Raw genomic sequence first — 19,512 nt, 5'->3', positions numbered from 1 at the left:
TGTGCTGCCTTTCCGGCTCCCACATGTGGATGGACAGTGGAGGGAGGCGAGCATCAGAGGCAGAAGCAAAGGATGCTGCTCTGTGGTGGCAGCAACCCCTTGCCACATTGTTTCAGCTGGCCGTGTGGCACATGCCAGCATACATGCAGGCACCCTGTCTTCCCTCAGCTGCTCCTCACAGGACTTGTGCTCTAGACCCCTCACCACCTTTTTTGCCCTTCTCTGGACACGCTCCAGCACCTCAATGTCTTGAAATTTATTTTTTTTTAAAATGTGGTCCATTATTGCAAATCAAATTTGGCCTTATCCTCTGGCTCCTCACACCTGCCCACTGATTAACACAAGGATGCGAACAACAAATGCCAAGTACCATCATACTGGGACAACACCACCATGCAACTGCTTTGTGCAAGGGTCAGCCATTTTGAAAGAGGTGAGAGAGCGGCAAGCCAGGCCCTCTGGGCCGTATGTAGTCCACCAAAGGCATCCAGAACACCCCTTCACCCACCCCTTACCTGGGCTGGGGCGCTGGAGGAGAGGTGGGTCAGGTCCCCGATCCTGGCGGCCGCCCGGGGGTCGCTGGAGCTGATGAGGACAGGGGCGCTGATCTCCATGGAGTGCCGGTTGCTGGCTGCCTGGGAGGACTTGTGCGTCATGCTGAGGGCGGTGAAGGAGTGCCGCTTCTTGGCGTTCTTCTTGCCTTCCGCCTGCCGCTGGGCTGCCCCGGCCGCCCCAGCGCCGGCCAGTGTGGAGCACGGTGCCAAACCTGCCGCCGCCGCTGCAGCCGCCGCCACTGCCGCCGTCTCTGTGGGCAGCGGCACGTCACAGCCGGAGGCGGCAGCCGAGCACGTCTTGTCCATCTCGATGAGCTGCTTGGCGGACTCATTGAGCTGCGTGTGGAGGAAAAGCAAAAGTTAAAAAAAGGTTAAAAAAAGGAAAGAAGGGGGGAAGTCAACAGATGGCACCTGCTGGACATGCCTGGGCTTTTGTCCCTAAAGGTCCTCTCCTGGCGGCCTACCCTGGAATGCTGCTGAGCACCAAATCACGACGAATCATCTCCCAGGGAGGAGAGGGGTCTGGGGTGCCCTATGTGCCCACACACCCCCAGGGCTCACTGCAGGGGGATTCTGCCCTGGAAAACAGGGCACTCGGGGCAGGTCCCAAACACATCCTGGTTTTATCATCTGTCTGTTACCTCTCAGTCGGCCAGGCAGGTCCCCAGGAGGCCCACTAGTACACTTGGTACACTAGTACCCAAACCTGCCACAGTGTTACTGTCCAGCTCCAGGGAGATGCCCAATTTATTCCATTTTCTGAAGCTGGGCGAGTTATTTCCAATCACTTCTTAATGCCAGAAAAATCAAAAGAGAGGCAGAATAAGCATCCAGGAGAGTTAGGCTAGAACCAGGCACTGCAAGTTGGTGCACATCAAGCTACAACATTTAAAAAACGACGTTCACCAAAATAGCTTGTGTCAGGCTGCAGAGGCAGAATTGGGGAAGGAGGCAGCAGCCTCTCCATCTCCAGTCTCTCCACCTCGCTATTCCCAGCCTCATCGTAGGCCTATGCTTGACATTTGCCACACAGGATTTCGATCCAGGGGTACAGATCCAAATCTTTCCCATTCCATCTAACTGCCTCCCACCCAACACAGGTTATCCAAATGCAGACACAAACTGAAGGCATTTTTTCCAGCTGTGTCACTTCAACCAAGGAGGAGCATGATGGCCACTGGAAGACTTGCTCACGGTTCAACTTGAAAAATTGTCCTCACCAGTCCTCCCAAAGGGTTTAAAACTTGGCCTACAATCCATGGAGACAGCAGAGCACCTGGACGTTCAGGTCAGTTTTCAGCCCCCTGTTCCTCATTGCCTGTAAATGCCAAAGTTATGCTGGGTGGGACAACCCTGTTGTTGAAGCCTCTCACCTCCTAGTCACCGTAATTCATACAGGAAATCTATGCCTTACCCAACTGGAGAGTTTTTAGGCATATATGGGTGCTACTTATGTAAATAAAAAACCCTCTCTTCATGTATCTGATGGTACATGAAGTGCGCTCTGAAGACAGCAGCGCTTTCTGCACAGCGTTACTTGCCAATAGATCTTCCCTCGAGGGGTGCTAACAGCTGAAAATGCCACAATTTGCCAACAGACCTTTATATTAAACTAGGATGCAATGCAATATGTTTGCATTTAATGAATAAAAACAACATATGAAAAAGGGAGCCACGGCTAACGCATACAGGCTTTTGCATACACTGCTATTCTGAAACCCACATAAACCAGAGGTGCATGTGAACCTGTTCTGGACCAAAACCAGGCTATTTTTGTTTCTGTAACTACTGTATGAATTATGGCCGCATCCAAGATACTCAGTGGAGGATAAGGTCTTTTCAGGCTCTAAATAAAAAAAAAGAATAGTTGCTGCTCCAAGCAATGCAAATTTAGAAATGGAATACAAGAGAAAATAAAAGGGAAAAAGAGAGGGATGAGAAAGATAACTATAGAAGCGTGCAGTTAAACAAATGTGCAATTGAGTAGTTTTTATGACTCCCAACCACTGTCAACATGTGGTAAATATAAATAAGAAATAGATATTGCCAGCCTTATGCCAGTCCTCCTAAGTTTGAAAGCACTTCTGAGCACTTTCACGAGGACTCATTCTAAGTAACTGACACCTAGAAAGTAAACATCAGCTTGCAGGATCCTTCATTCTGTGACAGCTTCCACCAAGTCAACCAAGAGCCTCCAATTAATGATGCACCACGACTGTCAGAGCTGTTGGGAGTCCTGCAACCATTCAATTAGCAGGCCATTTTCCCAGCTGCACTCTCCAACTTGAGACCATGCTTACAGCCAGCATAGTGCACTGCACCTGCCAATTTTTGCCAATAACAGCTGATCCCATTTCAGATTCTTCAAGAATGTCCATTATTTCCCACTTCATCATGCTCTAAATTGGTACAACCTAATATTTGCCAGCAGGCTCCAAGTTGCAAGGAAACCAGATGGTTCCCCTCCCTTAAGTAGGTGTTACAGCTCCGCTTACCCAATTGATGGAGATAGTCTAGCCGAATTATTTGAAATATTAAGGAGAAAAGGAGAAAAACATCAAATATGCATGATTCTTTTCTACAGCAGAGGGTGAGGAAATATTTTGCTAGTCAACAGCAAGCAGGATAAGAATATATTCTAACTCTTTGACATAAGAAAATACAGAGTTAAAAAAAATAATATTTAGAACTTCCTGATTTTACAACAATGCTCCATATGAACAATGAAGTGTTCCAGCTCTTAATATCAAAACTCTGATTACTCTTGTAAGAATTAGATTATAAATCCCAATGGCTAGAATCCAATTTAACACCGAAGCTGTTCTTTTTAAAGCAACAAAATCAATTACTTTTTTGTTCAAAGCAAAATGTAGTTTAAAAGGTCAATAAGAGAGTTAGCATCTAAACATGGGGTGATAAAAAATAGTCCTGTGTTGATATAAACAAAGTCATTCTTGATATCAGTAGAAGATTAAAGGCAAAAAAAAAAAGCCCTCCCCCAAACAGTCAAGCTAATGAACTTTTTGGGAATGTCAGAGTCCTCCTGAAATACTGGGAAAAAAATATTTTGGTCTGCCAAGATAAAAAATGCTTTATAGCTTTACCACTTTATTTTTGTAGAGAACTGTTTTTAAACAGCTTTGCCCAGGGATGCTGGAAAGTGCTTCCCAAATAGGCTACAAACACCAGAGAAAAGGCTCTGCTTACTGCTTTGTAAAAGCAAATGGTGCTGTCTCTTCACAAAGAACTTTTAGAAACTCCTTTTTAAACATAAACATGATTACAAATTTCTTATTTTAAACTCTGAGTATGTAAACAAGCATTGCTTTCTGGTGTCTGTCATCAGATCTTCAGGCAGATCTGCTTCCAGAGGAGAAGCTTAATGGAAAGTTCTGACCCGCAGTCAGTCTCAGGAATTTGACATTTCTGGAAGGCTGCAGCTCTTATGACAACGCCTAATACTAGAACTCAGCTTTCTCGCCCATTTTTGATGCCTCCTCTAGAAAGAACCTACATTTGAAATTCTGGTCTTGCTAACCCCAAAGAGTAAAATACCCTTGAGATTGCAGCAGGACTGATTTTACCTCAAATCCATTCCGTATCAAGAGGATGTCCTAGAAAACTCGATATATTATTTAGAGGGATAAGGCTTGGATTTTGAATGCCAACCAGTCAAACAGTCCTAGTCGTCCTGCAATTCTTGCTCTGGAAATGCAAAACCTTGCCAGGGCAAGCGTTATAATATCTGAAGGACCCTACCATGCAAGAGATGCGATGAAACGGAACAGTAAAACTGTTCACAGGATCTCAGCGACTATTGACCATGGGTGCTGCATGCTGAGATAAGGATGCACCAGCCTCAGTTCATAGAGCTACTGTGCCTGTTTCTCAGGAAGGCATTCCCCAGCTGCCAGGAACTGTACTGGAGACAGCTCCAGCTTGTCTGGTTTTGAGACTGAAGGCGGGCGCATGTGGAATACCTCTGTGCACAGAGCCTTGTTCACCTCCAAACAACCTTTTCCCACAAAGGGAACAGTAATCAAGCTCCGTTCATTAAAAATTTGCTGACCTTGATCAGGGAGCCACACTGCTCTCCCTGCCACAATGCAAGCTGTCATGACTTTGGCCTCCAGCCAGACAGCCCATACAATATGAACTAAGGGAGAGGGCTTTTTTCTTCTTCTGGCTTTTAGATATGACTATTTGGAGAGGTTTTTTTTCTTCTTCTGGCTTTTAGATATGACTCTTTTAGATACTCTGCTTGAGACTTTACCATATGGGCAACAAAGGTACAAACATTACGTTACCTAACTCAGGACTTCTCCGCTGCCAAAATTATTTTTTTATTAGTGTCTAGATAAACATCATTTTTCTGCAGAATGCATTATGGTGACTTCGTCTCTCCGTCTGTCTCTGTTGCACATGCTTGCACACACTCACACCTATACACACACCCCAGTTCACCCCAGTTCCTGACACGTGGGTTTAAAAGAGAATACCTGTAAACAGTTTCAACATATTTTTCTTTGAAGGATGAGGGGATACAGGAGAAAAACTGTCATCTGCACTGACTATCCCCACATGAGACTAAATATGCTTTTTATATCCCAATGTGATTTAATTAACTATAGTTTCAACGGGCAGTGTTATGCACCTACTTACATGTCCCAGTTAGGATGAAGAGCAAGGAAAAAGCTACTTCTTGTCCAGTGTGGGTCATAATTAATTCTAGCCTTAGTCCAAAGAACAAATTATAACTGTGGAACTTATTATTATGGAACAAGATAGGAGTGTGGGAAATTTAGGTCAGATTTAAATAATTAACCATTACTGCATCTCCCCTGACAAATATGCCACTGCGTTTGCTAATCCATGATAGTGGCAAAATTGTTCTAGCCCAGTTTAGACCTCCAAGGGACACCTTGATACACAGTGGTCACCATGGCAGCTCCTGGGTTGTTGCAGTTCACTGACGGTGCTGTCTTCTGTAAGATGGAAGACAGTGAGTCTTATTCTGCTATTGAATACTCTTAGCTATCTAGTCATTTACGTCTGGGTAATGGATTAATTTCTGGCTGATATCTCATGTACCAAAGAGAGGACCTTGCTCTGTTTCTGGTTTAGCAACATACTTCAGTGCGTACTTGATATTATGCACAGACCAAAGTGTCACTAATGGGACTAAACTGCCATTCTTTTCTAAATAAGGAAGGATTGCTTAAATTCTCAGTTTTACACACGTGCCTAAGTATTTTGTTAAACTGGAGCCAGTTTGAACCAGAAAGTACAGTTTATTAAATCTTTCAGGAACATAATGCTTCATTTGCTATGTAAGCTTCTTTTCTGTCTTTATGGAAAGCGTTAGCTAAAGGATCGTGCTGTTAGATCGTGTCCTGTTCAAATACAGGTATAAGATCACAAATATGTTACTTTGGGCCCCTTTTGAAAGCAAAAAGTTACAAAACCTCACAAATCAATGCACACCTAATGAAAAAGAGCAAACCAGTAAGAAAAAAATATCATGCTGACGGTTTTGGAAAGGAACCACTGAGCAGAGCAGAAAGAAAAATTAAAACTATTAATAAGACTTCTTCACAATGTCCCCCTGAAAGACTGAAAGTATTTTCACGTAGGGACTGCTAATTTTTATACTTTACAGTTCATAAATATTGAGAAGATCATGCACATCCCTATTTTATGTCTTGCAGAAACTTTGGCAGCTTGGAGTTCCATAGATGATTTTGTGATTAAAATAAACAGTCTGAATTTATTACTGCATTTTCACTTCAGAGTAGTTACTTTCAGGAAATATTAAGTTCTTATGCCCTTATTAAATTAGTTTTGCTAGTATTATAATTTATGTTCTGAAGCACAGTGAGGTTATTAAGTAAGTAAGGGCATAAACTATACAAGAGCCTCCTGTCTCTGCTAGGTCCCTGAGAGGACGGCATCTGTGAAAGCATTTTCATCCCCAAAAAGCAGCGTTTCAGAAAGCTAAAGCAGCTTTTCCTTACTGTTATCCCTATTGCAAAGGCAGGATACAACCCTTCTTCTACTGTAGCCGAGTAGCAAAAACACCCTTTGACTCAAATGGGTGTTAGGAGAAAGTAAATAATACTTTACCTAATACTTTACGTGTTCATTGGGTAAGTTAGTACACTGGATGTACAGCAGTTCCAAGGGCTTACTAATGGGATATTAGCAGACAAAGTAGCACCAAAGGCTATTCAACCAAGTCATATTGAATGTATCTATAATTTTCATCTTTTACATGTTTTGTAAATTCAGATTTAAAGATGTTTAGAGAAAGCCTCCCAAGCTCTCCATGAACAGTTTAAATTCATTGGACAGAAGCTACAAAATCCTATCTCACTTATTCATTTTGGCGCCATCTTCTAATGAAGAATCATTATTAAGGCACAGTTTAAGAAAAAATATTATAGTTAAACCAAAGCATTATTTAATGTTTTTGTGTTATTCTCTAACAATCCATTATTGCCTTTTCTAATTTATTGCCAGGAAAGGACAAGTAAATGTGGAACGGATTTTCTGCAAGTGGTTTATCCATCATGGAAGATAGATTTCTGAAACCCCACACTGTGATTGAGAGCAGAGTTATTCCATGCACCCAGAAAATACAAGCACAGTACATGCGTTTGCTTGAACACATTCACACAGAGAAATAGCTGCAGAAATACTTTGCTAGGGCACATCTCAAACTTCAGGTGTCCTGTTTCTCTAGTCATACATAGGCTGAGGCATACGTCTCATTCTCTTTTCCAAAAGACTGCTAAATATGTTAGCATGTTCTCAAGGAAGGAAGTCCCTAAAACCATACAGCAGATAGCCTTCCTAATAAGGGTCATACATGTACAGAATTATGTATAGTCCGGAAAAATCAAGCCAATCATGGTTCCTTGAAAGGCAGCATTACTTAACAATCTATTTCCCTGTCTTACAAGATCTTTCTCATTTAGCAGCAATGTCACTTCTAACGCACTGAGAGGCCAAAGGAATGTAGCATATTAGAACAGCATGTGCTTGGACGAGCATGTCATCATGATCTTGCAGAATGAAAATAAATGATGCGTGCAGCAGAAGTAAACACTAAGCCTTGGGTGGTGAACTGGGAATATTTTTTTTCTTTCCCTTTTTTCCAAACAATTTTGAGATGGAAAATGGTTCTCAGTGATGGAGAACAAACACATGGCTTGGTGAATCCCAGAAAAATGTGCAGTCTGCTGCAGAGTCTGCTCAGGAGCAAAGTGCAACTAGTAAGCTTATGCAAACTAATGTCCAAATCACTGAGAAGAAAAAAAAATAATACTAAATGCAATGGCATTAAAAATAGATGAACTCACCAAAAAGAAGTATGCTTTCTGCATCCCTCTCTGCTGCCTGAAACAATTCTAGCTACCCAGCCTTCAGCTCTAAGAATGAGGACTATCTTGCTCTGATCTGTCATCTTTGAATCTCAGATCTGTTGTGCGTCTCCAATGTGCCTGAGGATTTCCTTCTCTTTTCTTCCTATCTGTCCTCTATGGACACCCTTTTTCATAATGAGATGCTCATGACTGCACCAAAGCTCCTTTGAAAGCAAGAAATGTAACCAAATACAGCTTTACTCAACATCAGAAAGAGTGGGAGAATCCAGCCTATTTTTACTTATAAATTATTCAGAAAGCTAAATAAAAAGTGCAGTCATGAATTCATGGGCTTGATCCTAATTCCTTTGAAGTCAGTGGCAAAACTCCAGCTGCCTTCAATGGTGGAAGGACTGTTGCCCATCTGGCACCAATTTCAATACCAGAAGAGTCCCTGTTTGAGTTTGTGAACAGTTTACTGACAAAACCATTTTTTTCATCAAAAAAATGAAACTTATCAGAACTTAAGTACTTTGCAGGACCATGCTGGTTTTGGTAAGATGTGCCTCAGGAAACTATTTCTCAGATAATGTTTTTCACCTAAGACGCAGAAATGACCACGGCTACAGTGATTTGGGAGTTCACCTGGGTACCTGAGCTCCTGGCTCAAAGTCCTGTTGTGGAGGAACAGCCACGGGAGCCTGAAACAACATTGCCACATTCCTAGTAGAAAGCCACCAGCTTTCTGGCTACGCTGAGTCTCCCTCACTCTTGTTCTTGTTAAACAGAAAACCTTTGTGACTCTCCCTCTGAATCCAGGTGATCGTTTCCACAGTGAGAGAAGATGCTGGTGCTGGCAGAAGTGGCAGCCTTACGTTGGGCAGCAGCCTGGACAGGAGACCAAGATGGACTCAGGAGGCTTTCAGAAGCAGTTCAGATTAGTCTTAACGCCTTGCTGACACCTGGAAAGCTATATGAGCCCTTTACCATTGTTGCCAATTACTGCAAGGAAGGGAGGGCCTCTCAAGCAGCTTTTTGCTGAAATCTAGAAATGCCTTCACTTGCAGAAACTTTTGCTTTGAGCCAGCTGGACCTCAAAACTTCAGCACGGGCTAGGAAAGATACTGCAGTTCCTGGAGCAGAGCTATGTGGATCACAGGTCATCTCTAAGCAATATCTGCAGATCCTACATGCCTTAAAAAGAGCCAAGCCTCATGTTTTCTGATAACTTTCTACCTCCTTCCTTAATGTTCCACAAGGCTCCTGGTGCTATTGGTTACTTAGGTGATCAACAATATCTACCAAATTTTGAATTAGCTGAAAATTGACAAGTCAAATACCACCAGCTAAGGCAGAGAATCTCCTCAGAGTCCATGCACACATCAAGCCTGGAAGTCTCAAAGCAAATGGCTTCCCAATTACAGTGTGTGACCCCCAAGTAATTATAAATGGGATTGTGAACCAGGCAATATCATGCTCATGTTGTTTTGTGGACTCTTGCCTTCTTGACAGCTGCACTGTGCACACATCTTACCAGACACAACATCGTGCCCTTTTCCTCATTCTCTGAGATTTGTTCCCAGAAATATTGTTCTTGAAAATACTGTTTTTGTAATGTTCACGGTTGTATGAAGAAACCAACAATACCATGTCTTTTTTAAGAAAAACACTTGCTTCCAAATTAATGTGATAAAGGATAGGGATGAAAGAAACAAAATATACATATTTGCTGAAGTCCTTTCTGAACTGATAACAAAAGTGTTCTGGTGGACAATGAGAAAAAGGCCTACATGCACCTCACATCAACAGTGTTATCTGCAGAAAGCATGAAGTTGGATAAATCTGTGAATCTCTTGGGAGCTCTTGGAATCGCAGCACAAGGAGTACATGGGAAAGCCAAAGTAATTTTTCAAGTACTGCAAGGCTTTGCCTACATTGAGCAAGCAAGGAGTCTTTGTTGCTGTGATTTACAACTTTGTGTAGAATAAGAAATCTTGTGCAATTGGGGAAAATTAAGTTTTATGTGCTGCAACTGAAGATTACCTGTGGGGAATCACACACAAATAAATGTACTGCTTTCTCTATCTCTGATAAAGCAGTGAAATGAAGAATGAAAGCAAATGCCAAGAAAATGTTTTGGTTCAATTGCTTGTAAAAGGAACCAAGGTATACACATTTCAAGCAGATATTAGTACTAAAGGGCTGTGATAAACAGCCTTTGCCCTGTGTGTACTATATATAGGAAAGAGAAATTTTTGACTACATATTTTTCTGGCTCCTGCTTCCCAGAGACAAGACAGAGAAAGATCGCTGGATGTGGTACAGGGCATTTGCAGTAGAACAATGTCCCATGAGGCTGTACAGTTAGATATTGTGTGCATGGAGCTCCTTCTACAGCAGGGCTGCTGGTTGTGGTGGAGAGTTGCAGCACCAGCTCCAGGGGTCACACTGCGTGTTTCACTGGGAGTGGCCGACATCAAAGGATGTCAGCCACGCGTCACGAAAGCTGCTGCATCACTGGAGAGCTGTGTCCGGGCTTTGGTTTCACTATTTGCCAGTTGGGGTGAAAATATGGGTCATGACATGATGTGCTGCTGTTTCACCCACATGCCCGATGATTTCCTAGAGAGATAGTTTTGAAATGTTTCTCTGGAATTGGAGATGAACTATATGTGTTTGTGATGGGGCAGCATCAAACCATGACACATGGATCGTCCCTGTGACAGGGAGACCCGCCTTCTTACTACTGTTCTGAGAGAGACCTCACTTGTCAGCCTGAGTTTATGTCTCGTAGCTTCCCTATCCTGTGGCTATTATGGTGTAAACACTGCTTGAAATTATCTCTGCATTTAAAGCACCTCCCGCCCACAAAGATGTGCCAAAGCCTGGAACAGCAGCGCAGCTCTCTATTCTCCCTTAGTGTGAGCACTAGTTTGCATCCTTCTTCGCTCTATGCAGTGACCAGTTATTTTTAAACAGTTTTTACACGAGGTTGTCTTATCTAGGAGACCTCTATACTTCTGTCATTTTTTTTTTTAAAGGTGGACAACAGATTGGGATGGCATTAGGAAACAGTGGCTGTTGCTCATGGCATAATAATGCACATCTCAGTAGTGTCAGAAGCCTGACCGGCAACTGACGGCTCTGAAAGCCGGTCTGTAAGACATGAAAATGTGTTTTCTGTGCTATATGATGATGTAATTGGGTTCACAACCCTCCCCCCTCATCTCGTGGAAGAAAAATCTGACAAGGCTGAACTGTGACGAATTCCCTCGACTCTGCAAATTCTTGACTGAAAATGGCAGCATTCAGCCTTGCAATTTGTGGCATGACTGACTGCCCCTCACCTAGAGGAACTGTTTGCAGCCTTCTTTGGAGAATCTGAGATGTTAAAATATGATTGGGTACAAGGCCGAAGTTGGAGTCGGATGTCTCTCCACTGACTTGCCAACAGCTGCAGTCAAGGGGTTCATTGAACTTTCCAGCTATCAAACTAGAAAATGCTATTTGTTCAACTTCCTGAGCTTGATTTCTGGTTTAGGGCAAAGGACACGTACCCAGCGCTGTTGAGTCATGCAGTGAAGCAGCTAGTACCTTTCCCTCTCGTATGCTCATCTAAAGCTGGATTCACACTCTGGTTTCTGTCAAAGCCTGCTCTGCCGTGGGTGTCACTGCTAGATAAGAGGTGCGCCATTTCTTCAGCGCCAATGAGCTTTGAGCAGATCTCTTAGGATGCTCAGGCACATGTGTCACATTACTGCAATAAAGTACGATGATTGCCGGCATTAGTCACTTTTACGACATCCATATGCAAATGCTGTTTATGTTAGTATGCTACAACTGGAAGGAATTTGGAAAACCACTGCTCTAGGCCATGCTGTTTGAGTTCCAAGATGGCAAAATTAATGGGCTAGCAAAAAATCTGCACAGTAGGAAATCTTTCTGGAAGTGCAGAACACTTTTTTTTTTTTCCCCCTGTTTGTGGAATTACTCAAGCTCAAATATTTTCCTAACAGATTCCTTTCTGAAAATGGACTGCCCTGGGTTGCACCTACATTCTGTAGGCAGAGAGACAAGTTGTCCCAAGGAAGCTCCATGTTTGCAAACTGTGACCACACCATGTGATGCAGTCACACAGAGACATTTGTTATTAATACTTTTATTATTCTTGCCATTAAATGCTGAAGAACTCCCACCACGGATCAGAACTCCATTGTGAGGCGTATTACGTAAACATAGAGCAATGAGGCAGCTCTTGGCCCAAAGAAAGTACAACTTAAGAGGAGGAGAAGAAACAATATATAGATATAGACAAAATATACAAGAAGACAGTCTTATCAGCAAGATGGACAGAGGATTTTTCACACCATTAATCTTCTGTAGGCACCACAGCCAAGAACAATTTTAGAGAGGAGTCTGGAGTAGCAATGCTGATGCAGATGTCCAGATGTTTTTGAAGCATTTGTCACAACAGTGAAGAACACAGCACTATGGAAGAAAATGAGAATTTGAAAAAACTGATGAAGTGATTGGCATCGCTAGCTGATCAAAGGCAGGCGTTGATCTTTCAGTAGTAAATAAAAGACGATAGAGAGAGAGAGAAATGAGTAATCAAAGGTTTGCAAGTAAGATCAAGTTATATGGGCTCTACAGGACAGAAAAGGGCTTCGGAGAGAAAGAAAGAAGTGGCCGCAGATGAGCACTCTTTATGATCACAAATGAGTCAGGTCTGCATTTGTTAAGGATGCAAAAAGGATGTAGCCATAACCAGGATGCAAGATAATGAGAGTCTGATATTTATGAATCCTCGGCAATCAGGTTGGCCAAAGACTGGGTAGGACTGCCAGCCACATGGATGAATGGAGCCAGGCGTGAGGATATGATTCTCATTGGCAATGTCTTTATTACTTGCCATGAAAGTACATTGATCTCTCTTTAACCAGTGACCAAATAGGAAGAGTAACACACTTAACTCTGACTCCGTACTGCTCTGAAACCTAACAGGTACATGTTGAGTGAGAGTTGCCCTATGCAAAAGCGGACACGTGTTGCTGAAATGGTGTGCAGCTGCCTTTGCTATGACCTTAAACTCAGCCCTCAGGAGTGTTTCTGTGCCCTCAGGGACCCCCCTGTATGACAAAACTTTGTGCTTGAGACAGAGCATGGCCCCAAGCAGTAACTGGTCAGGGTTAAACCATGACAGCCCCCCAGCTGCTGTGGGGCAGAGCAGCTCAGTGTCAGCATGAAGAGCTGCTAGACCTTGTCATGGCCTGTGGGACTGCCAGGAATGGGGTATCAGTCATCTCTATAGCCCTCCTTCCACCCGAAAAATTCATATATTGAGAGGGAATAAAAACAGGCACCCACCAAATCAATTCAACCACACTTCTCTCTCCTGAGCAATGCACCTGTGGAAGGAAAAGGTTTTGGCTGGGAATGAACAAGCCTCTCTAAGCACTAGACTGGAGAAATGAGAGAAGATGCTGAGGCCATTATTTCTGCCCTCAAAGGGAAGACACACAGTCTTTCTTCCTGGGCTAGGAAAAGGAAAGAAAAAGGACGCAAGAGGAAAACATGCCTGTAAATTCCTTTCTCTGCTGCTGACGTAGAAGCAGATCAGAGAAAGGGATCAAGGAGACTACCATCGAGAAACATGCCACTGTGCTTTACTTTTCCCACCAACAGCAAGGCACACAGGGCTTGAATCAGGAGTGCTCTCCCTCCTTCTGCAGGGTTGCTTTCTTCTTGAGAAACAGTAAAACAAGGCAGAGATGCCTCTTCCCTTAGTGCCATCCCCTTAGCCACAGGGCAAGAGAAGAGTATCTCCAGCATGAGTCCACCACTGCCTGAATGCTCTGGCACCTCTCCTGCTTTGTCCTAAGGTTTACAGAAGAATTCTGTTATGGAAAAATTCTATTATGGAAACCTCTCTCATGAAATTTCCTGTCAATTTGATTCAATTGTGTCTAAACAGATCAGAAGACTTCAAAGTTAGATTTAGAGCAGGACACTCCCTCCAGCCTTACTTAAACTGAGGCTAATATTATAAACCTTGTTTATGGAGTACCTAGTGCTGCTTTGTCATAAAATTATAACTTAATACAATAATTAGATAAATAGAGGGACAAGCAGGAGGTAGAGGAGGTTGCTTACACAAAGCTCCACGTTCTTCATCTCACCATTTTGACTTGATGGCCTAGAGCGCAGCATCGCCTGCAGAGTGTCTATGGTGAGGGTTGCTACCCTGGTCATGTTTTCCTGCAGTGAGTGTAAGCTGCCACACGTCCTCTTTTCCCATCTTCCCACTATCTGCCCTGTACCAGCATGTTCACATAGCTATGCGGTAAATGGGATGATGGGGCAGGTATGACTGGAAAGCAAAAAAGCAGCAACAACTTAAATGAGTAGCTTTCAACAGGGTGAGTTTCCCAGATTCATCTCAGCATGCAACCACATGTCTGGTAGTCCTGGAACAAGGAAGGCAGAAGGAAAGTGTTGTCACAGATGAGGCAAAAGCAGGACAATCCCTTTGGCAGCAGCCCTTGCTTTTGTCAGAATAAAACAACACAAGTATCACAGCCAAAAATGGCACAGCAGAACATAAAATAAACAACTGTTGATTTACTTTGTAAAGGAACAAAGTAAGCAATAAGAAGGACTCCTATGTAATTTCTTCTACAGGATAGACTAAACACAAAGGGGTGAGCCTTCAAGAATCCTGTGTGTTCTAGAGAAAATCTGGAAGAGATGGAGATCCCCAAATTAATTCTATCTCCCTCTGTTTCTGATTTTTGTTTTTAATTTGCTTGTACTGATTCCTCCTCTAGCCTTTTGAACTTGGTTTTCTCAATGTTCAGCTCTAACACCTAACAAAATGTTAGGGGATTTGAGACTTAACTCAAACATCTGGTTTTGGCATAGCTAATGACATTTTTAGGCTAAAAATCAACTTCACATGCTATTTTTGTTGTTTGAAGCATGCATTCAGCACACACATATGCTCCCGGGTCTCTTTGTAGCTAGAATAAAGACAGTTTGACCATTCCAGGAGCTGCCACAACAAGAAGTAAGGAAAGAGGTAAAACCGGTTCATAGCTTCATCCTATCAGGAAAATATTGTTCTTGAAACTACTCCTCTTTGAAAGCTTGAAGGATCAAGCTTAACCATATTTTGTGACTCTTCACCACAGTAGAATAATATTTATGTAACATCTTCTGAAAACAGAGACAAGAAGGAATGTAACAGACACCCCCCTGCAAATCATTTACAGTGTCACTGACATCAGCTGTCCATCCTGTCCCTCTGATGGAGGTCGTCCCAGCCGCCACAGGCACAGCAAGGGATAACGTGTGCTTCCACCTTCTCCAGCTCTTTTCATAGGCTGGGATTTTAATACTGGACTCACTTTTCTTTGGCACTCCTAGCAGCAGTGCTGTGACTCACACACGGAAACATTTTACTTTCTGCTCAGATGGCTGTGGCCGACAGCAAAGGGGCAGAGAATATAGCCAGTTTTCCAGGGGCATCTCCCAAAACCCTTGCACCTTCCCTCTGTGGCTACATTTGGATTGAAAATTTCCACTCTTGGAGTTTTATGGCACCAGGAAAGCTCCCCAAGAAGGAAGCTAATTAAGATGTGCAACATAGACTAACGAGGACAATGGGAAACAAAATAAAGAATGCCTGTGTGAGAAATAATGCAGTCCTCTAGGATTTTATTTTTAATTAACTGCTAGACAAATCGTGTATCTGTTGACATATAGCTTCTTAATATACATTCATGCATTAGCTCTAGGTAAGTGAGACTGAAAGAACTTTCTTTTCAAAAGGAAAAAGATCCCAGGAATTCAGCACTGCTGAAGCAATCTTTAGAAGCTGTCAGAGGTGATCAATGGCTGGAAAAGACAAAAGCCCTGTTCTTGTGCCTCCTCTAGAGAGAGCAGATTACTGATGATGTGCTCTAGAGCTGCTCCAGGGCCCTGGGATAGCGGGTACGCTCAATGGGGAATGCTAATTTCCAGCCCTTGGAAACCTGCGCAGTTGCTGAAAGATTTCACTCCAGTGGTTGAGTGCTATGAAGATGCTGAGCACTGCTGGGAAGTCCAAAACATTTGTCATCAATCGCACAGGAAAAAGCTAACCCTAAGCAATGTGCTATCTATTTAGTTGGTCCTTCTAAGCAGATAAAAGGCCAAGGGACCGATGCTTTGCCTGAAGTATTTTTCTACTTGAAACATTGTGGGACAACACAAACAGCCATTTTTTTTTTTTATTTTTTTTTTTGTGGAAGAGACTTCCTCGACACCCGTGGCAGGCTTCAGCTATCCCAGAAGCAGAACAAGGAAGTAATGGGTAGTAAAGAGTGCCCCTAAGCTGTCCCAAGATTTGCTGTCTAAGTGTTGCCAAAAGCTTATCCATTCAGGACACCTTGTCGCTTCTGAAAGACACAGCAGTTTTAAGGTTCCCTAAGAAAATCAGAATAAACATTGATAGGTAGATGACAGATACTTTTGGAAATCTATAAATATTGCCTATAGCATAAAAGGACTGACTTGAATGTAGATACTCTTTGCTGGTGAAATGGCAGGTTTTATGTGCAGTAAGCATTGTGGGCCTTTCCCTTTCACACCATGCAAAGCACAGACTCACAGCATGAGCCACCACAGAAGATGAGGAGTAGTTCTCCCTTCCTTAGGCTGGAGCTGGCAGCCCTTGCTTCCCCTCCTAATCAACGAAGAGAAACAGGGTCTTCTACAAGTAGGCTCATCTGACATACTTTTGATATCTCCCTTAAGCAGCAATGCCTATTTCTATCCCTACGAGCACCTGGTCATCTCTCTCGATGGTAAGGGGGAATCCAGACAACTAGCTTAGATGTAGAGATCTATCTGCTATTAGTCAGATGAATGGTACCTAGACACCTGCAAGGTCTCATAAAAGATTTGGAGGAGTATTTCCCAGTTCCTGCTGTTCTGCTGCTGCTGCTGCTTCTTGTTGTGACTCGCCAGTAGGACTGCACATCAGCAGACGTGTCTCTTCACTCACCATCCAGCTGCAAAGTGATGTTTAAAAGAGAGAGTGGAAACAAGGATGAAAGGACAGTAAAGACAAATAAAATACTAAAATGGATGAGAATACCAAGCAAGATGCGACAGTTTGTGAAGACATTTTGTTCTCTCTGTCCAGGGAAATTGGGGGATCAAAACTAGTGCTTGTTTTGTAACAAAAGCACTCCCAGGACCATAACAAGAGAACATAACCTTTGAAGTAGAACCCCAAACTCAGCACAGAAATAACAGAAATGAAGCAGAACTGCACTTAGGGCTGGAAAACATGTATCCAAGCACAAGCATAGTTCAGGAGAGTTGATAGCACAGGGAAGCACATGTAAAACAAAGCAGGCAAGTCCCCAGTCAGTTCGCACTGGGAAGGGTGACAAACAAGATTTTTCAGGGGAAGTACTGGAAGTCCTTGAGTGGATTGTGGCTAGAGATCAAAGTCTTGTTATCAGATGAAGAGCAAAAGTCAGTCCATCTTACTTAAGTACTTAACTTACACTTCAATTTTTGGCACCTAGGAGGCAGCACTTCAAAAATGCCCCGTACAGATATGAAAATGATATATATTCATTTGAAAGACTCATGAAATGGGTTTATTTGCCAAGGCTCTGTGCTTAAGCTGGCTGGGCTGGAAACCTTCTATAAATAATCCCAGAGAGTTATTTTTAAAAAATAAAATCTAGGAAATTCAGTTGTTACTCATAATGAGAGGGTGGGTGGGGAAGATATTGCTGAATATGACAGCTGGCCAATTTCTGGTTCAACAGTCCCTGAAACAATAAGAGGTGATAACAGTTTGGATGTGGTTTTGATTAATAGAAAGATTGGTCATAACATATAAATCTGAATAACTTAATTATTAGTTCATTCGTGGGAAAGCGGGCAGGAGGACAAGGAAGAGAAGACCTGTAACTAAAACTGTCAATTCCCAAAAGGCAAATTTTCACAACCTACAGCTATGTCTAAATTTAGGCTCTGGCTCTCCCCGCGGCTCACCACAGGTCTCATGACTGTCTGGGCTGGAGGATGACTCAAACGTGACAGCACCCCCACCTACCTCTGAATGCAGGCTTCCCCTCTGTGGCACCCACCCAAGATGAACTTTAGAGGAACATGCTCCCTGACACAGAAACCAGAAAGCAATGCTGCATTGACTTGTCCAGAAACAACCTGAGGGGAGTGAGTGATTAGAAAAAGTCTATGGAGCTGAGGAGCTCAGCTAATCTAACGTAGGGGAAACCTGGCCTTTAAGGCAAAAGGTGACAATGCAGCTCAATCTTGTATCCTGAAGACGGAAGAAGTCTTACAGAATCTGTATGAATTATCACCTCATGAAGGATGCTAGAAATTAACAGAAAACTTAAAATAAATCACTCAAAATTAAAAAAAAAAATTTTTTTGCCCAAAGTCATGCTAATTTACATTTTACGTAGGAAATTAAATCAAAGATCAAAAGGTACTTTATTTATATAAGCAAAGCATAAAATAAGAAATTGAGCTGTTATGCAGAAAAGAGGGGTCACAGATTCAAATTAATGTGCATATATACAACATATATAATTATATATTGTATGTTTAATCTTCTCCCTTGTGGCTGCTAATACTCTTAGTTTTCCTGACTGACATCACAGTCATTTGAAGTTCTTTAAATTATTTTACTTTGTATGTATATAACTACTTTAAATCATTAATTTTTATTCATGGATTGATGTGAAAGTAGTAGTAGGTGTATAGGTTCTTACTGAGGTCCCTCTTGCAGCCTCCAACACAAATTCCGCACGTTGTAGTTTGAATGTGAAACATAGGAACTGTATTTTGTACTCCATTCATGTAGAAATCTCATACCAAAAAGTATCTTAGAATATTCTCCAATATTCTATGCAAGAGGAAAACAAGCAGGACCAACTTTTTAGAAACTATGAAGGTGCAGGAATGAAAGTCTTAAAACAATGTAATTATAAAATTTGAAAATGCATATCAATAAAGCTTTTCAACAGAAATTGGCTGAACACCTCTTAGAGCTTACATTATTGTCAGCTTTACAAGGTTCTTATTCCATTTTAATCTGACACATAAAGGGAGAGAGAACAGAAAAAAATCAATTCTGATGTTAATGGGTATAATTCTTAACTCATTAGTGTTACACCTACTTACTACTGGGATGAATTTGCTCCTCTGAGATTTAGTAAGTCAGCTTTTCTAAAATCATCTACATTAGTTTCCTACCCACCTCTCAAAACCCTCCATTTTTATTAGTGTTATATGAATCTAGCAAGGCTTAAATGAACCATTTTGACAGTCCTTAAAAAGAGAGATCGTATGTTCCTTTTGGAAAAGGCACCAAACAAACATTGTTATCTGTTATCTAATGACTGCCTAGCGTTCCTTTTTATTTTTTTTTTTTTTAAGGATTTCATACAGGATACTCTGAAAGGTGCGGAGTGTGTTGCCACAGAGACCACACATATATACATGATGGGTCAGACATCAAGGTTGAATTCATTATGAGAGTCCCATCCCTATGGGACCTATCT

At 42.3% G+C, this 19,512-nt stretch overlaps 1 protein-coding gene across 1 annotated transcript in view; it reads right to left on the bottom strand.

The window, feature by feature from the left end:
- SH3RF3 (SH3 domain containing ring finger 3) overlaps positions 1-19,512 on the bottom strand; it is a 250,917-nt gene that overhangs the window by 60,492 nt on the left and 170,913 nt on the right. Inside the window, exon 4 of the mRNA XM_074145535.1 lies at positions 516-890. Coding sequence (XP_074001636.1) covers positions 516-890 — 375 coding nt within the window. The remainder of the gene's footprint in view (positions 1-515; positions 891-19,512) is intronic.

This window comes from Numenius arquata, chromosome 1 (genome assembly GCF_964106895.1).
Source record: "Numenius arquata chromosome 1, bNumArq3.hap1.1, whole genome shotgun sequence".
In the NCBI taxonomy this organism is placed as follows: Eukaryota; Metazoa; Chordata; class Aves; order Charadriiformes; family Scolopacidae; genus Numenius; species Numenius arquata.
The sequence above is the reverse complement of the archived record's forward strand: the minus strand, read 5'-3'. Positions and strand labels throughout refer to the sequence as shown.